The sequence below is a fragment of the Mastigoproctus giganteus genome, chromosome 12 (assembly GCF_048544385.1).
Source record: "Mastigoproctus giganteus isolate SK-2022 chromosome 12, ASM4854438v1, whole genome shotgun sequence".
NCBI lineage: Eukaryota > Metazoa > Arthropoda > Arachnida > Uropygi > Thelyphonidae > Mastigoproctus > Mastigoproctus giganteus.
The window spans coordinates 76,840,799-76,857,922 of NC_143586.1; the positions used below are offsets into that span (position 1 = coordinate 76,840,799).

The 17,124-nt window shown below is 37.6% G+C and overlaps 1 protein-coding gene and 1 long non-coding RNA gene across 3 annotated transcripts in view; one reads left to right on the forward strand and one right to left on the reverse strand.

Annotated features, from left to right (window-relative positions):
* LOC150077205 (uncharacterized) overlaps window positions 1-17,124 on the reverse strand; it is a 73,899-nt gene that overhangs the window by 38,286 nt on the left and 18,489 nt on the right. The window lies entirely within an intron of this gene.
* The window catches only part of LOC150077206 (transcription factor GATA-4-like), a 42,622-nt gene that overhangs the window by 23,755 nt on the left and 1,743 nt on the right, over window positions 1-17,124 (forward strand). Inside the window, exons 4-6 of one of the 2 annotated variants that reach the window (XM_090386167.1) lie at window positions 659-831; window positions 8,111-8,236; window positions 13,440-13,557. In XM_090386167.1, the coding sequence (XP_090242293.1) occupies window positions 659-831; window positions 8,111-8,236; window positions 13,440-13,557 (417 nt within the window). The remainder of the gene's footprint in view (window positions 1-658; window positions 832-8,110; window positions 8,237-13,439; window positions 13,558-17,124) is intronic. The other variant, XM_090386168.1, reaches the window with a different exon arrangement.

Here is a 17,124-nt window from a genome sequence, read left to right on the forward strand (position 1 = left end):
TTGGATCAGCAGGTCTTCGCAAGAAACTGGACGTATAAATTATCTTGAAATATCGTTACGGTCCTAATAATTAACCACTTAAAGCACTGGTGTTATTGTTGATTGAGACGTCATCAACTTATAAAATTCTCTGTTAATCCAGACTTTGTAGTGGCTTCACGTCGGCATGGTCGACGCTTCCCTACCTTTCGTGAACCCACTAAAACTTATCGTGCCGAACGCAGAAAGTAATGATCACTTGTTCTTCTATCCTGTTTCATTATGTCGCTTAGTAGGAGGAGGAGGAGGAGAGAGAAAATTAACACGTTGTGAAGAAAATGGCTCCTTTTTCCCAGCAGAAAGGGGACTGAATTAATTAAAACAGTGCCAACAGTTTCTTTATTACTTCTGGCAGAGGGTTAGATAGAAAACTGAAAAAGATCTATAAAAGATTAGCTTCAATTCCATCTTTGGAATCAATAGGAAAAATTGCTTTGAATCTATTGTTGACTGTACCATCCACGACAAAAGAGGTAGATCGTTTTCTACCTTATTTTAAGATTATGATATTGCATATTGAATCAAATTATAAAATGTTGTTTATGACGCTTGGATAATCAAAGATTTATGCATATATTAAATTACTGTTTAATTGCAGTAAATCTAAATTTCTTTTTAGATTCCCCGGATTACCACCATTTCGCAGAAGGAAGAGAATGCGTGAACTGTGGCGCTATATCCACTCCACTGTGGCGACGAGATGGAACAGGTCACTATCTGTGTAACGCATGTGGCCTCTACCATCGGATGAATGGGGTAAATAGACCTTTATCAAAGCCTCAGAGAAGATTGGTAAGTTGTACAATATGCAACTATTAAGCCAACTCTTTTGATATGGATACTATGAAGTATTCTCCAAGTGAAGATCATCATTTTGGAGAGGTCTTCCTCTCAGTTATGGCATTAAACCTTTAGCCCTGAGTGGCTATCAAGAGGAGAATGGTTGATTGCGAGTCGATCCATTATTTTCACAACCACCTTGTAGCGTAATTAACTGAAGTCATTAATATCGGGTAAGCATCCGCAGATTGTCCATCAATTTCAGGAAACGTCAGTGGGTTGGGCAAAAATCAATCATATCACCAATGACAAAATAAATAGATATCTGTTACCGGCAAAGAAAACCATTCAAAATGATTTCGCATGCAATGTTGTGGTTGTAATAAGGTTTTAGGAGCATCAGCAAGTAACACCATATTGCATGTGTTCTGTGGTTGCTTTTCTGTTTGCTGGACGAAAAACCCGACTTTCTGGGAGGGAAAAAAACATGCTACTCTCGTCTGAGACCGACTAACTCGGCCACGTTGTGAAAAAGGCCCATAAAAATCCCTCACTTCATCGACGGGACTCGAACTCAGGTTTTTTCCAGTCGATGTGGGGAGGACAGCGATTCTACCAACTGTGCTACCCACAAATGCTTTCTCATGTAAACATTCTCAATATGTACACCATCAACATCTGAAATGTTCCATAAATCGTCTTTCGAAATATTCTAGGTATTACTCCGGACAGGGTCTCGCTGATGCTGTTCGCAACTGTTAGGATGTCTTGCCTCAGTTCTACTGCGTCTGTGGATATGATGAAGTCGCCCACGTAAGAGAGTGGGCAATATTATGTCCGCGTTGGCCGGACCTGGTCTAAATCAAGTCACGTGATAACTTTATCTCGTGTTGTTATTGTTCCAAAGTTTATAAGGAGAAAAAACTTTTTCAAGTACCACCAATAAAGCAAAATTTCAAACAGGATTTTAATTAATGGAGCTCTGCTCGCCTATTAAAAAGGGGAAGATCCTGGAAAAGCTCTTTCCTCAACGTTTATCAATTTATGCATCAAATTTACAACTGCAGACACGAACTACAGATAAAAGCTTGATGGTATCTCGACTAACTCGCTCAGATTTTTTTTCTTTTCACATTAGCATCGTAAATAAACCTGAACTCATTACGAAGCGACACTATTGCACGAAATGCGTGTCCACTAGTGCCTAGTAAGAAGGGATAGAACAGATCTTACCTCAGAAGGCTACATACCCATGGGTAAAAACAATACCTCTAAAATTTATGCGAAGACATTTCCAAATAGTAGCATTTTTAAATTATTTTCATAGTAGTTCTTTGTTAAAGTCGACACTTCAATGATTATCTGCTTCCACTGCAAGAAGGAGAAAGGGAACTAAATTCCACAGATCTAAGAACCACTGATATTTGAGAGAAAATTATATCCTAGATTCAGTCAGTTAGTTTGCCGACCTGTACTTTCTACATTTTTTTAGTAAAACGGAACAAATATACACTGAGTGATCACTGAATTATGACCACCTACCTAATACTTCGTAGGTCCTCCTTTTGCCCTCAGTACAGCAGCTATCCTACGTGCCATTGATTCAACAAGATGTCGGAAGCGTTTGGGAGGTATGGCCAATCAAGCTGTGTGTAATGCGGTGAGCAATGCAGGTATGGAGGTGTTTGGTGTATCCAGATGCCTGATATGCCATTCCATAGTGTCCTACAGTTGCTCTATGGGATTGATATCGGTAGAGTTCGGAGGCCAATCCATATGCTGGAAGTCTGAACTGTGTTCCTCAAACCATTTATGCACATCAAGTGTCCGATGGCTCGGCGCATTGTCATCTAGGAAGACACCATCGCCATTCTGGAAAAAGTGTAACATAGCGGGGTGTACAGAGTGGGGTGTACGGGGTGTACGATAGCTGAGACTAGTGATACGTTGTTCAACATGCATCAGGGGTCCAAGATCCTGTCAGTGAAACATGCCCCACACCATACAGCCGACTCCACCGGCCTACACTTTTGATACCATGCATGATGGATCAAGAACCTCATGTTGTTGACGCCAAATCCGTACACGACCATCCACTGTGTGGAGTAAATAACGTGATTCATCCGACCAGCACACCTTCTTCCAGTCTTCTAACGACTAAATTGCATGCTCTTTGCACCAGGCGAGTCTTCTACGCCGATGAACCCTGGTTAGGAGAGGATGCCGTAGGGGTAGTATGCTGGTATAGCCCATACGTGCGACGCATGGTCATGCCAGATATTGTTCCGGGTTGGCCCATGTTGTATTGGGTAGTGAACACTTCAACAGTGCTGCGCCTGTACGAGTCTTCGGACCCGGCGCTCACCTCTAACATCAATCTTTCGCTGACCTTTGCAGGTTTGCTGTCGGGTCGTTGTTTGACCGTTTTGACGCCACTCCTGGTACACTTTAACAACGGCGGCTCTCGAACACCCAGCAGTTCATTCGTTTAGGAAATCGAGGCACCAGCTCGTCGAGCACCCACAATCCTTCCTTTTACCCATCACGCTCGGAATTTTAGTACCTACTGAACCACCGACACCTTATCTATGCTACGTAGGTCGACTAACTGCGTACCCTGGTACCTCACTTGGTTAACGGGTCGCATTCAGTTTTCATAGGTGTGGTCATAATTCAGTGATCACTCAGTGTATATTGCAGTCAAGTGGCCCGCTTTTCATCAATATACCCCTCCAAAAAATTATACGATTTCTGAACGATTATGAGGAACAATTTTCTGCGTATAAATATCTTTTCGCTTCAGATCGAGAATTCATTTTTGATCTGTATTTAACACGATAAAACGCAGTAATATATATGTACTTGTGATCCATTCAGACTTGCAGAAAATCCATTTGATTCAGAAAAAATATATTAGAAATGGTAGTTCGGGACAATAATATCAGTATTATCAGCAATTTTAATGTAAGTGGTTGAATTCATTTGAAATCCATATCTCTTAAAACACATCACATCCAATTCATTTGATGTGATATTTCTGATAAGGAGGCATCATCCATTATCATCATCCAAATGTATTATACTCAGCGGGTGTACAGCCCGCGTGACTGTAAAATACCTGAAGGAGAACACAGTATTATTATTATCCACGTAGTGTAAGGAAGCCACAGTCTTTTACTGCACCGCCCCCCTCAAAAAAGGGAGCAGATAACCAAAATACAAATTATGCTCTTCCCTCCTCACGTTGATCCAGTTGATCTTTGAATTTATGCAAACTGTCAGCCTCAATTACCTGCGAAAGCAACTTGTTCCAGCAATCCACAACACGCTGGCTGAAAGAAAACTTCTTGCAATCTAGTCTAAACTTCTTCCCCTGTAATTTGAATTTATAGTTCTGGAATTCTTTATAACATTGAAAATTTCGCCTTCATTCATTTTACAAACCCCATCTTAGAGTCTTATAAACCACTGTCAAGTCCTCCTCTAAGGTGTCTAGCTGCCAAGCTCTGTAGCCACATAATGGAAGTCTTTCGTCGTATGGTCGCCCTTATGACGGTTCCACCATGCAAGTTGCCAATTTTTGGACCATTTCAACAAGCCCATTGTCTTTTTTTTAGATGAAGTCTTCATACTTGGACACAGTATTCTAAATACAGTCTTACAATTATCTTGTATAGTGGAATTATGACCTCTCAATCTCTGCAGGATATTGTTCGATAAATCATCGGTAGAACACCATGGGCTTTCCCGGTTGCCTGATTACATTGCTCAGAAAACTTCAAATCTGCCCGTATCGTAACTCCCAGATCCCTCTCTTCCTCTGCTGTTTTTAATTCGACCACAGCAGTCGTATAAGTCATTTTGGGGTTACTATTTTCCGAGTGTAAGACTTTGCATTTGGTTGCATTAAAACATAGCTGCCATTGTTCTGACCATTCTTAAAGCCTGTTCAAGTCATCCTGAAGGTGGGCTGCTTGGCACTGATCATTAACGACTTTCCCAATCTTCACGTCGTCTGCAAATTTTGACATCACGCCCTTTATCTCTTCATCGACGTTGTTAATGAAAATCAGAAACAACAGCGGTCCAAGAACCAATCCTTTGAAGTCCCTCCTTCTGATGTTACACCAATCTGAGAAACATCCATTAATCACAACACTCTGCCTTGTGCCCTGCATTCAGAACTTCCTCCTTTGGATGTTTCCTGCTCTCAAATTGGCACTGAAAGAGCTCCCCCCCCCACCATTTTTTTAACTGTAGTACCCTCAGGATTACTCTTCCTGAGTACTAGGTTTTTGCACCCACTGGTTTAGTACTACTTCCGGTGGATGCAGACGAAAACAGGGACAGAGGCCCGGCTCCGCGTGCCGAGAGACGTGCGCCGGGCAGCAGTTTTCTAGATGATAACTGCTCCCTGGTGGCAAAGAGGCCCAACATACACAACATCATACACGGACATACAACTACACTACACGTCAGGCTTTTACAGAATTTTTATATACATTCATAGAAACATTAGGTGGTGGTGGACAATTGTCTCGGGAGCCACCATAGATAGGTTACACATACATACATGCCCTTCAGCCACCCTGCAATCCATCTTAGAATCCTTCCAGTAATCCGAACATATTCCAGCTTATACAGTAGCCTTTCATGAAGGATTGAATCAAATTTCCTTGTTAAAATCCAAATAAGCTGTGTCGAAATTGTTCCCTACATCCGACTCATGAGTAACTGTGTCGAAATTGCTTACCGGGTTAGTTAAATATGATTTTTCCATAACAAAACCAAGTTGTATGTCCTTCTGAATGCTATTTCTATCTAAATATCTCCGGAATGCACTCTTGATCATTGCCTCTAAGATTTTCCCTGCCACCGAAGTCGGACTAACCGGACTGCAGTTACCGACTTTACCCTTGGAACCGCCATTTGCAATGGCGATACGTTGGCAATGTTCTGCGGTGTTATTGTATTATTTCTATCTTATAAACTTCCCTAATCCGGTAGTCCTGGAGTAAGCAAAAAATATATTTATTTTTTTTAAAATCAGTTCTGGTCTATGACACTTCCATTCACTGTTTTCCTCCAGCTATCCTGTCGAAGGTTAGATCTTTAGCACTAGCTAGCGTAATGCCCGTAATTTCGTCTAATGCGTGCTTAATACTGTCGATCCACTCCTCTTAATCTACCTCTGAGCTTGACTGAGCCAGTTACGCCACTTGGTTCTATTTAGAATAATGATTCGATGAGCCTTGTCCTGAGTAAGATTGGTGGCAGTCAAGGACACAAATATGAGCTGGACTTTGAGATAGTTTCTTTTTGGTGATTGTAACTAATGGTTTGGACATGGATTGTGCCAGCGAACTTAATTATGCGTGTTTTATTAACTGAATGGCGAAACTAAGCACGTCAATTTTGTAACGTTATTTAAAAACACTTCGTCGCTAACTTAACAGTGCCAGATAAAGTACACAGATTCACGTTTCTTCTGTTCCCCAGTAACGAAGGCGCTTCTTCTGGTCCCCAATAACAAAATCAGCCGGGATCGGCTGAATGTACCTAGTTTGAAGAAAATTCAGAAGTCTTTCGCCCTCCTTCCTCACTCAACCAACTTTACGCATCTCAATCAGTCGAACTTTATGGGATGAAATCATGAATTCAGATCTCCTGCACAATACCAAAACTGGAGGAAGTTCTAAAGGCTGTTTCACTCAGAGCTTAGTTAGTTGATTTCAGTCAGAGAAGTAGGGTTCCCCGGGATTTCCACAATTTTTTTCCCATCCCATATATAAACAAACTGGCTTGTGAACAAATGCAGTGCTGGTGTTTGTTTTAAGGTTATGAGGCCCTGAATATAAACTGTATTGTCTATAGCCCGTTTGTCCCTTTTACTGGATGAAAATCCCGAATTTCCCGAACGGGGTATACCGTGTAATTATGGCTGAGACCAATTAACTCAGCCATGGTGTATAAAAACTATAAAAGTTCCCCCCGACTTCACGGAATTGGAACATCAGCCTTTGTCACATGGTACAAAGGAATATTTCGATCAATGAGTGCAGCTAGTCAACCCTCAAGAGTTGTCCTGCTGCACTCGTAATGAAAAGTTTACTGATATGTGACTGCGGGACTACCAGAAAGCATTTTTCAAAGACATCTGAATAGCCTGAGTGGTCTCCATGGTATGGTTTTTGATGACTAGGGCCCAACTATTGCATCCAGAATCGAATTCCATCAATTTGTCAATAACATTTGTGGATAGAGAAAGATAAATGTGTTTGCTCGCCTCCCCCTCCCTAGAAGAAAAACTAGATGGTTAAATGAAGCGAAAGCCTCATCCAGCCTTTGTTCCCCCTCAGTAATAACATAAACAACCGCAAATAAGTGATGATTCAGTTATGAAAATAAAAATAAGAATAGGAATAAGGAAAATGGCTCTCAATAACAACTCCAGTGTCGTAACAGTAGGTAATTATAATAAAGGAAAGAGTACAGAAAGAGAAAGAAAACAAAAGATTACTTAGACGATCCATGCTCACTAATGGAGCCCTTAAGATATATCTCATATTTACCATTAAAAGATTGAAAATACTGTACAATTTACCAACATAAATACAGTGTTAATAATCCTCCAATAATTGATGTGTAAGTCAACAGCCTTTTGGGGTTAATTCTCAATTTAACACGCCTGTCGCTGCAGAAAAAAAAGTGAGATTGTTTTTATATTTTAGTACTGGGATTTATTTAATAATAATAATTAATAATTTAATAATTAGTGAGCACTGATTTAATGTTTTGTCGGTAGATTACTTTCTGCTTTTTATTTTTATGAAATAACCCTTACAGTGCTTAAAAGGGTTTAGGACCTAGACCCCCAGACTAAGGGAAGCTTACTAGACGAACAAGTTGGTTCAATAATGAAATAAAAATGATGCTTTGCGCTAACTTGTTCGTCTAATAACCCTTACATTAATTGGAATGCTTCTTTTCATCCCAGTTAGTTGATTTACAGAATATTACACATTTTAATCCTTTTTTTCTTTAAGTTTTGCTGTTGTTTTAGGTTTCATAATCGAGTGATTTGCATAATTGATTAATTTGATTATTGAATAATCGATTATTAATCATTCGATTCAGCCCATGACTATTTTACATAGATATTTATAAGGCACAGCAATGGGACCTGCACACTCTCTCTTTCATACTTATATAGAGTGATTTATAACTTCCAATTATCAGTTATTACAACCTACAATAATTTGCTTCTTTCTTTTCTTTTTTTTTTTTTCAGCCTGCCTCCAGGCGACTGGGTCTTTCTTGCTCTAACTGTGGGACGACAACCACTACACTCTGGAGAAGAAACAACCAAGGAGAGCCCGTCTGTAATGCCTGCGGCTTGTATTACAAGCTACACAATGTGGGTTGGGAGTTCTGTAGCGTTATTAGAAAATTTAGCTTATATTTTTTTAAAACTCTGTCACAGCACTAATATGCACTTGCAACAGATTGTTTTTAGAGATTTTTATTTATAACTAGTTTGTTTTTAACCAGATGTAAAACAGATGACATTCACTGAACATTTTAATGTAACAAGGTTTGAATTAAAAAAGAAAATACATCAAATATAGTTTGATAACAATATTAGACGCAGCATTCTGTCTCATTAAAACATTCTTGAAGTCATTCCACCAGGAACACTGATTAAAATGGTGAATATAATCTGATATGGTCTTACACAGGTCTTTGTGACATAGTTTCAATGTACACAATAGATGTAGACAATAGTTTCTCTATAACCTACATAACCTGCTTACTCACACCGCTGTTAAATTCACCTATCATCTCTAATTGAGTTTAATATACACTTCTCCCTGTTTATTCGCTCAATCCCTGTTCTTCGATCATCAAGAAAATCATTCAAAAAGGTGTCGTCTTGATATTTCCAAAGATGTTTTCTTGACAAGATGAACAGTTTGTGTTCCAAGGATGAAACAAAGAGGGTTAAACTGGATTGTTTTAGGTAAGAAAATCATTTTGAAGTTCCTATCTTCATAGATTGAATATAATCCTGTGCAGAGTTCTGACATCTCGTATAAAAGTGCAATCTACTGGATCCCAGTTGAAAAATTTCCAAGTACAGAAAAAAGCATGCTAGTTATAGACGTTTGTAACACTGCTGCTATTATTTTGACTTGATTGATCTTTATGAAGAAATCAGTATTAATTAGAATCCAGAGAAGTAATGCCCTTTCTCATTTATTAGATAGTTTAAGTAAAACTTTGAAAGCTCTGTTTTTTCACAATTGGAATGTACACCCATCGATTCCTGTTTGCTCTCTATTCATGTTAAAGAAGACTATGGAAACTCTAGTCATGCGTTAGGGAAGACCAAGTATGACTAGTATAAATGAGATATCCGTTGGGGTCTTCGAGATGTTTTAGTTCCTTCTGGGTTTACAAGGTGGTTCCACAAGTTCCCTTTGTTTCTTTGCCACTGGGACAGCAAAGTAGCAGATCAGCGCCACTGGAGAAGAGAATGGACTGCCAAAATTCAGTTACAGCCTGGAATACACAGTGTAGAAAAAGATATCCTGTTACCAAAATTGTGGTATTAAAGGTGGCATATTTATTGGTCCACAAGTTAAGCAGATGTTGACTTCACACCGACTGGAAGACAAAATGACGACTGATGCTGAGCGAAATGCCTGGAAGTCGTTTCCTTTTGTAGTGGACGAATGGATTCTTTCTTGGTTATATTAAGGGTGAAAATTACGAAGAACTAGTTGATAAGTGGTTGAATATTATGGAAAAATGGGATGGAGAATGTTAATAAAACCTCATTACTTGCACTCTCATCTGATTTTTTTCCCCACACCAAATCTAGGGGATACTAGAAAAAATCATGGAGAGAGGTTTTATCAGTACACACAAAGGAAATTAGAACCAATTTTCAAAAAAAGTACAAAGGAAAATGGACCAATCTTGCATTGTACCAATGCAAGGTTATTTCAATTTCCATTGGTTCTATTAGAATGCTTCTCTTAGCGTTTTCAAATCTTGCATTGTACCAATGCAAGATTTGAACGCCAAAAGAAGCCTTTCCAAAACTTTCCAATAGTATTGCAGTGAACAGGCATGGCTTATTTGTACATCTGAAAACTGACATCTCGCATTGTTCTGATGATTTATGAATAATATTAAATTATGCAGCATTTAATAATTTATAACATCGGTTATGAAAATGAAATAAATACAAATCAGTAGTAAACAAAATAAATACAAATACGTAATATATACAAAAAAGGTGTTTACATTTATTTTTTTTTTATGCAGTGAGTGGCGGCTTGCTTCAATATATGAATCTAAAATAGTTATATTAGATTAATCAAATGACTGCAATAGGGAAAAAAAATTGGGTGTAAATTAAATTACTATTTGGAAGAGAGAAATAAATCTAATCGCACTTTTCTTTAAGAAAAATCTGCAAAAAAACAATTGCTTAAAATAAAGTTATATCCAGTTTTACTATATGAATATTTTTTCGAGATTATTCACATTTTCAATTGATGGAATTAATATGTAGTTTATTTATTCATTATCCTATATAAATCATTAATATAGCAAGATGGCGCTGAAGTTATTGTTACTAGTCGCTTGGATTTTTGTTTGCGTTATTTATCCTTATGTTTTGTATATGTACATTAAAAATACAAAATAACATATCAATTCAAATATTAATTTTATTAAATAAAAACACAAATAGCGCGTGATGTTATCAACTAATGATTGTTCAGATTAAATACTATTATTGACAACATAAAATTAAAATTAGGAATTCATGGTAAAACTGGGAGACTTTTTCAATCTGCATATAAATTGCTTTTAAAGAATCAAACTAATCTGTTGTTGCAGCTTTGATCGTTATAAGCCGCTAAATGCATAAAATATTTATTGAAGGATCCAAATTCAATAAAAATTCTTCAATTTTTATTGAAGAATCAAATTTGATCCTTCAATAAAAATTTTGCGTGATTTGATCGCTATATACTTTGATAAAATAAAAAGAGGTATAAACCTAAATAACTTCATTAAATTAGCTTCATTTTGAGGACATTTGTGAAACCCATCACGTATAGTTTGAAAAATTAATGTGCCAGCACAGCAAGTGTTAAAATGATGCAACTCTGTATAGAACAGGGGTGTCACATTGTAAACAGGTAAGTTGTTAAACCCTTATTACTATGTTTTGCAAATGTGCTGTATATTGTGTTTTGGATGTAATAAAGTAATATAATAAGTTTAATAGCCTTCTATTTTTGGATGTAATAATAAAAAAAACAACTTATTCTTAGAAAAGTAGTTTGGGGGATAATCTGTCTGTCATGTGCTGTCTGTGTGGTGAAGGAGGAGAGACAGATCATTTGGAAAACTTTATTATCCAAAATAGAAATTTCGATTTTATCCTATAAGTTATTAACAATTTATCATGGTGTAATGCCGGCAATAAGACCAAATTCTTCCTACATGAAAAGCAGGATTTCCAACCATTGAAAACTCATTTTCGATTGTCGGAAACCATTGAAATAATTTACCACCACATTATTTCCAACTCATTTGGAGAGATCTCAGTTCGAGTCCTGTCATATACTGGAAAAATTTCTATAAGTCCCATCAATTGGGGCTGTTGTTAGCTTATCTCAGTTGGAGGGAATAGGGAGTGAGTGAGTTATTTTTCAGTACGTAACAGTGCAAATCGGCCCTTGAACATACTTTTAGAGCTATAATACACAATGGCGCTATATGGCGTGTCTCTGTTACTCCTAAAACCTAATATCAGCTGATGTCTAAAACGAGCATAGACATATGACACTGCTATAACAATATGAATGGACTGATATACTCCATCGGTCGTGCTCATCATCCAAGGGAATGCTGGTGGTTCAAACACTCTAGGAATTGATGAGGAAACTATAGGAATTGATGGATAACGGAAATAGTTATCCATCAATTCCTATAGTGTAAGAGTCGCATGAAAATTTAAAGTATCTTTTAAAATGTATATTATTAAGTACAAATGACAATCATTTTGTGATTTGATCGCTATAACTCTCCTTCTGAAAATTCTTCACTTTCTGGGAGAAAGATCCAACTAACCTTCTCATTAAACCGTATGATTCACCAGTCTGAACAAAGCCCACGAAATACTTTCTTCCATCAAGGCGGAATTCTAACCCAGGACGTTTGCACATTTTATGAAATGGCAGAGATCGTAACTACTGTGCTAGGGGCCTTAAACACCTCGAAATTTGTTTTTTGAATTTTATTAATTTTAATATCTATGTCTTAACTTATGTATAATCAAAATTTGTAGCAGTAGGGGCCCCCAAAATCTTTCAACGCCTTAGGGTCCAAAACTGATATAAATGTGCCACTCATTTTAAGATAATTGAAATTCTGGCAAAAAGCCCTTTAAATTTTACAATGCGATACCATTCAATTCCGTATGGTTGTAATGTCGGAATGATAAAAGGCAAACTTCTACACATCGATTCTACAACCATCATTTCTCAATTTAAATGTATGCACTCACATGTGTGTCGTCTGAGTACGAGGAAGAATCCCATCAGCACAGAGCCGCAGATGCCTAGTCTCCAGGTGCTGCAATTTGCCGAACTGAAGCCTTTCCTGCTAGGAGTACCCTGTTTTTCCTCTCGCTCATCTCGTCGCTCTTCTCTGCACCCGTTTCAACAAGTTTGCATCCTTTCTAAGAGCTCCACAAAGGATGTGGACCTGTTGGAATAATATTTAATTCTTTCACTATTTTAAGATGGCTATCTATTAGGTCTTACAGAGCTGTGCCTAGAAGTATATAATACTTGCTGGCATTTAAACGGTCTGACAACAAATAAGGACCAAGTTGAATGTTGCCCCCAATAATTCCAGTCCATCTGTCAACAGCCTACCATCTTTAATGTGTCGTCACCCATCATAGGTGGGAAGAGAAGGGTAGGTGATGACTACAAAAGGAAATAATCATTTCGTATTGTGTTGTAGGTAAAAGATAACGTAACCACAATCAATACTAAAAACTGGATGAAAAACTGGAACGGTAATGATCTTAAGCCACAGTAACTGAAAACAAAGCGCATTATCAATTCTCATTGATATTTTAGAGTAGATATTTTCAACCGTAAACATTTGACATCTACGCTCACTAATTGTAATTGGTCTCATCACATACTGTTATTCAAACACCTTTAAAGTGTCGTCCTAGCAAAGCTGAAGTGTGGAGGAAGGTTATTCAAAATGTATGAAATGCATATGTAGGATGCAAAATTGCATACTATAATCTGTGTACCCACACACACTTGTTTACGCAGTAGCTTATCACAAGGTTCCGGCCACAATGATCAAGTACAAGCTGTCCATCTCAGCTTCAGTTTAATGAAGATAAGATAATTAGAATTGGACAATTGGAAACAAGGATAAAAATCGAGTATCACTCTAAACTGTTTAATATCCAAGCAGATTTCTGGCAGAAAAGATATTAGTGCATTTTTTTGCATTATTTATTTTTATGACGCTTTTTTTCTTATTGGTTATGTTTCTCGTTTTTGTAGGTAAACCGTCCATTAGCCATGCGGAAAGCAGGCATACAAACCAGAAAAAGAAAGCCCAAAAATGTCACTAAGGCATCAACGCATCAAGAGAAAGATACAAAACCTAGTTCCATAGCACGTAAGTAAAGGATCACATTATTTATGGAGCCTGTCTTGGTGGGTTGGCTTTCCATTAATATTGTGTGATAAATATTCGCCCTCCGTAGCGAACAGGGCAAATATTTATCACAGGTCAACAGTATTAAAGAATACTTAATTAAACGTAAGGATAATTAGATGTGCCTTTTGAAACAAACCAGGTTATCTACAGTTGTGTTTATTAATGTAAAATTACATACTTTTTTAAATGAAACCCCCAAGCACGAGAGGTATTAGAACCCGTAGTATTTAGTACGGCCGCATGGGTTGAAGGTTGCAAAGCTAGCTTTAAACAATAAACAACAGTTGGACATCGTTTTTCTGGATGTTGCAGCAGCCTTCGACAACGTCTCAATCCCAGCTATAACAGTAATCCTCAAGGAGTATTTCCTCATTTCAGGAAGCACTTTAAGCATTCTCATTAACACCCTTCAAGAAAGACAAATTATCGCAATAAACGGGAAACAAACAGCATCTTACTGTATCTCCAGGAGAGTACCTCAAGGGGGCGTATTGTCCGCAACCTTCTTTGCAATAGCACTAGCCCCATTTTTAGCTCAAAACTGTGAACAATTTATTACATATGCTGACGATTTGAAATTTTTTGTAACATCTAAAGAACAAGAAACTGCACCTCATCTATCAGAGGAAGCAAACAAAGCAATCAAGAAGCTACAAGAATATCTGCACTACATTGGCCTGAAACTTAATGAAAAGAAAACTGCCCAAATGACCTTCACAAACAAAAAGAAGAAAAATGAAATTACGATTTTTGTGAACAATACCAGAATCCAAAATTCCTCCGCACATGTTGACCTTGGCCTTAAGTGGGATGAAGGATTAAACTTCATACCTCACTTTGAACACATTAGGAAAAAGACATACGCAGCACTGTGGAGCACTAGACAAGAACTCACCGGTCTCCGAAGCCCTCATCTTATAATTCAATACATCCTTAAATGCGTTACACCGATTCCGTTGTACGCATCGACTATCTGGTCATCAGCACCTGAGAGCAACATCAAGGCCTTCTTAGGAGTAGAATACTGGCTCCTGAGATGGCTAAACAAGATTGCCGGGAAACCGTTTACCATCTCAAGAGCGGTCTTGTCTGCCAATCTGGACATCACACCCTGGAAGTATATCATCACAACCAGAAACATCTTAACTCTGGCAAAGCTACTAACGGAGAGAATAGATTCGCCGAAAGTGGGAAACGTGATCACTCGCCCCCGGATGATACGACCGAGAATAAAGAGGGAAGAACCAAGTCTCAAGTGCCAACTGACTCGATTGGACTCTCTGGGGAGATTTTTCCCAGCAAATACTGTGAATTATTTTAATAATTTAAATATAGATCCAGAGAAACTATGTACAGACAAAATGTATAGGACAGAAATCTTTGGTAATGTGTATCGGAAAGTATAAATATAATAATATATAGCATTTAACAACCATTTGCAATTAATTAAATCAACTTAACAATTAATTCATTAACCACATATTCTGTGTTTTTGCATCTCCAAATTTTGTAAATAAGTTCATGTAAACATGCTTGTAAATACTATAATGTAACCACACCCTCTAGCCACGTGCTGTCTATGGGTGTCTCGAAAGAGAAATAAACAGATAATAATAATAATAAAAAGATGAAAGAAGATATTAAGAAATCTTTATTGCAATAATAATGATGATGATAATACAATTCGATACATTGCAATGTTGCCCTTCACGGCCACCAAGCCAGGGGTTACTTCTTGACATTCCATTTTAATTTCTGTAGATTGTAATTTTCAGGAAATACGTATGAAGGAAGGTTGGTCCGGAGAAGGGAAGTTGAAGGAACAGAAGTTTGAAGTTGAACAGCAAAAGAATGCTGACTGGTTGCAGCACGTGTTCGGACTGCTTTGAAAGAGAGAGAGCAGGAATTATAGAAGCTAATTCAGAAAAACAGTGCCCGTAGAAGTATCTATAGAAAGGCTTTCAGCAGAAATAGAACGTCTATGAGACAGAGTAGAAAGACTTTGTTAGAGATGAGACATTAATTAACCTAACTGCATTCTTTTGAATGGAATCTGGAAACCTGACAGAGGTTTTGGAGGCACCACCCCAAATGTGGACACAATATTCAATGACTTCTAATCTCTCTTGGCATAAGCACTTTAGCGCTTATGCCAAGAGAGATTAGAAGTCAGGGTAACCCCCAATAGAGATATACGATCTTGCCTAGAAATTGGAGTATCAACATTTAAGGAATCGGCAGTGAATATTCGAGAAGTTGAAGCTGCTTGTGCATCATAAAATTTCTCAAACTGGAAGGTGGAAGGCGATGAGTAATCATCAGAAAAACTATAGATAAGATTTCTGGTTAATGGAAGAAGGTCATTAATATACAATTGGAAAACAGTGGGAGAAAGAATGGGACCTTAAGGAACACCTGCATTAGTCGAGAAGTTAGAAGACAGATAGCTATCTACCGCGGTGAGCGGTCAGAGATAAAACTGGATACCCAATTACAAAAACAGTTGGAAAACCATAAGATGGAAGCTTATTTAGAAGAACTTTACGCCAAGCACGATCAAAAGCCTTTGAAATGTCAAGAGCAACTATTTGAGTTTCACCAAACTTTTCCATTGAATTTTTCCATAGACGGGTAATATAGTCCAGTATATCACCAATGGATCGATACTGACGGAACCCAATCATTGTTCAGATGGAAGGTTTCTAGATTGTTTAAGAGTTGGCGGTTAGTAGATTTCTCCATTACTTTAGAAAGAATAAAAGTGAAGCAAATGAACGATAATTGGATGGGAGAGATTTGGGAGGGATTTGTTACCATTTTTGGAAACTGGCTAAATATATGAGTAAATGTCCAAGCAGAAGGGAAAACACTTGTGGAATAAGAAAGCGAAAAAATGCTACACGGAACAGGAGTCAGCTAAGGAGCACAGGGTTTGGAAACGGGTGGAGAAATACCATCAGGACCTGGCGCTTTCTTGGCATCAAAACTGTTCAAAATTCTTCTGACATCCTTTTGACGGAAGCCACAAGAGGCATTGAATGGAGTGTACTGGTGGTTATACAACCAAGTTATTTAGAGTTTTATTTATTAATGTGTTATTAGTGTAAAATTAGGTACTACACATTTTTATCTGGATGTTTATCCTGAATATTTATCTGGTTATTTATTTGTCTATTCTTCCTTGATAACTTCACTCATTGGTTAAAAGTCAAAATAAATCTTATATAATCATCTATTCGTCGATCCATTTATTGATTATCGCTGCTTTTTCGATTAAAAATGTATTCCTTTTCTAATGTATCTTAAGGAATTAGTGGAACAATGAAATAGTCTTTTTATTTTTTGTTTGAATCTATTTCTCGTATAGAATTTGAGAATACATACATTTCATTAAAAATAAATAAACACGCACGCGAATTACAGTATAATTTTTGAAGCATAATGCTTGAAATCGGTATCCATCAATCCAAATTAAGTAAACTGAAATTACACTAACTTTATATTAAGAAAATAAACGCACAAGGC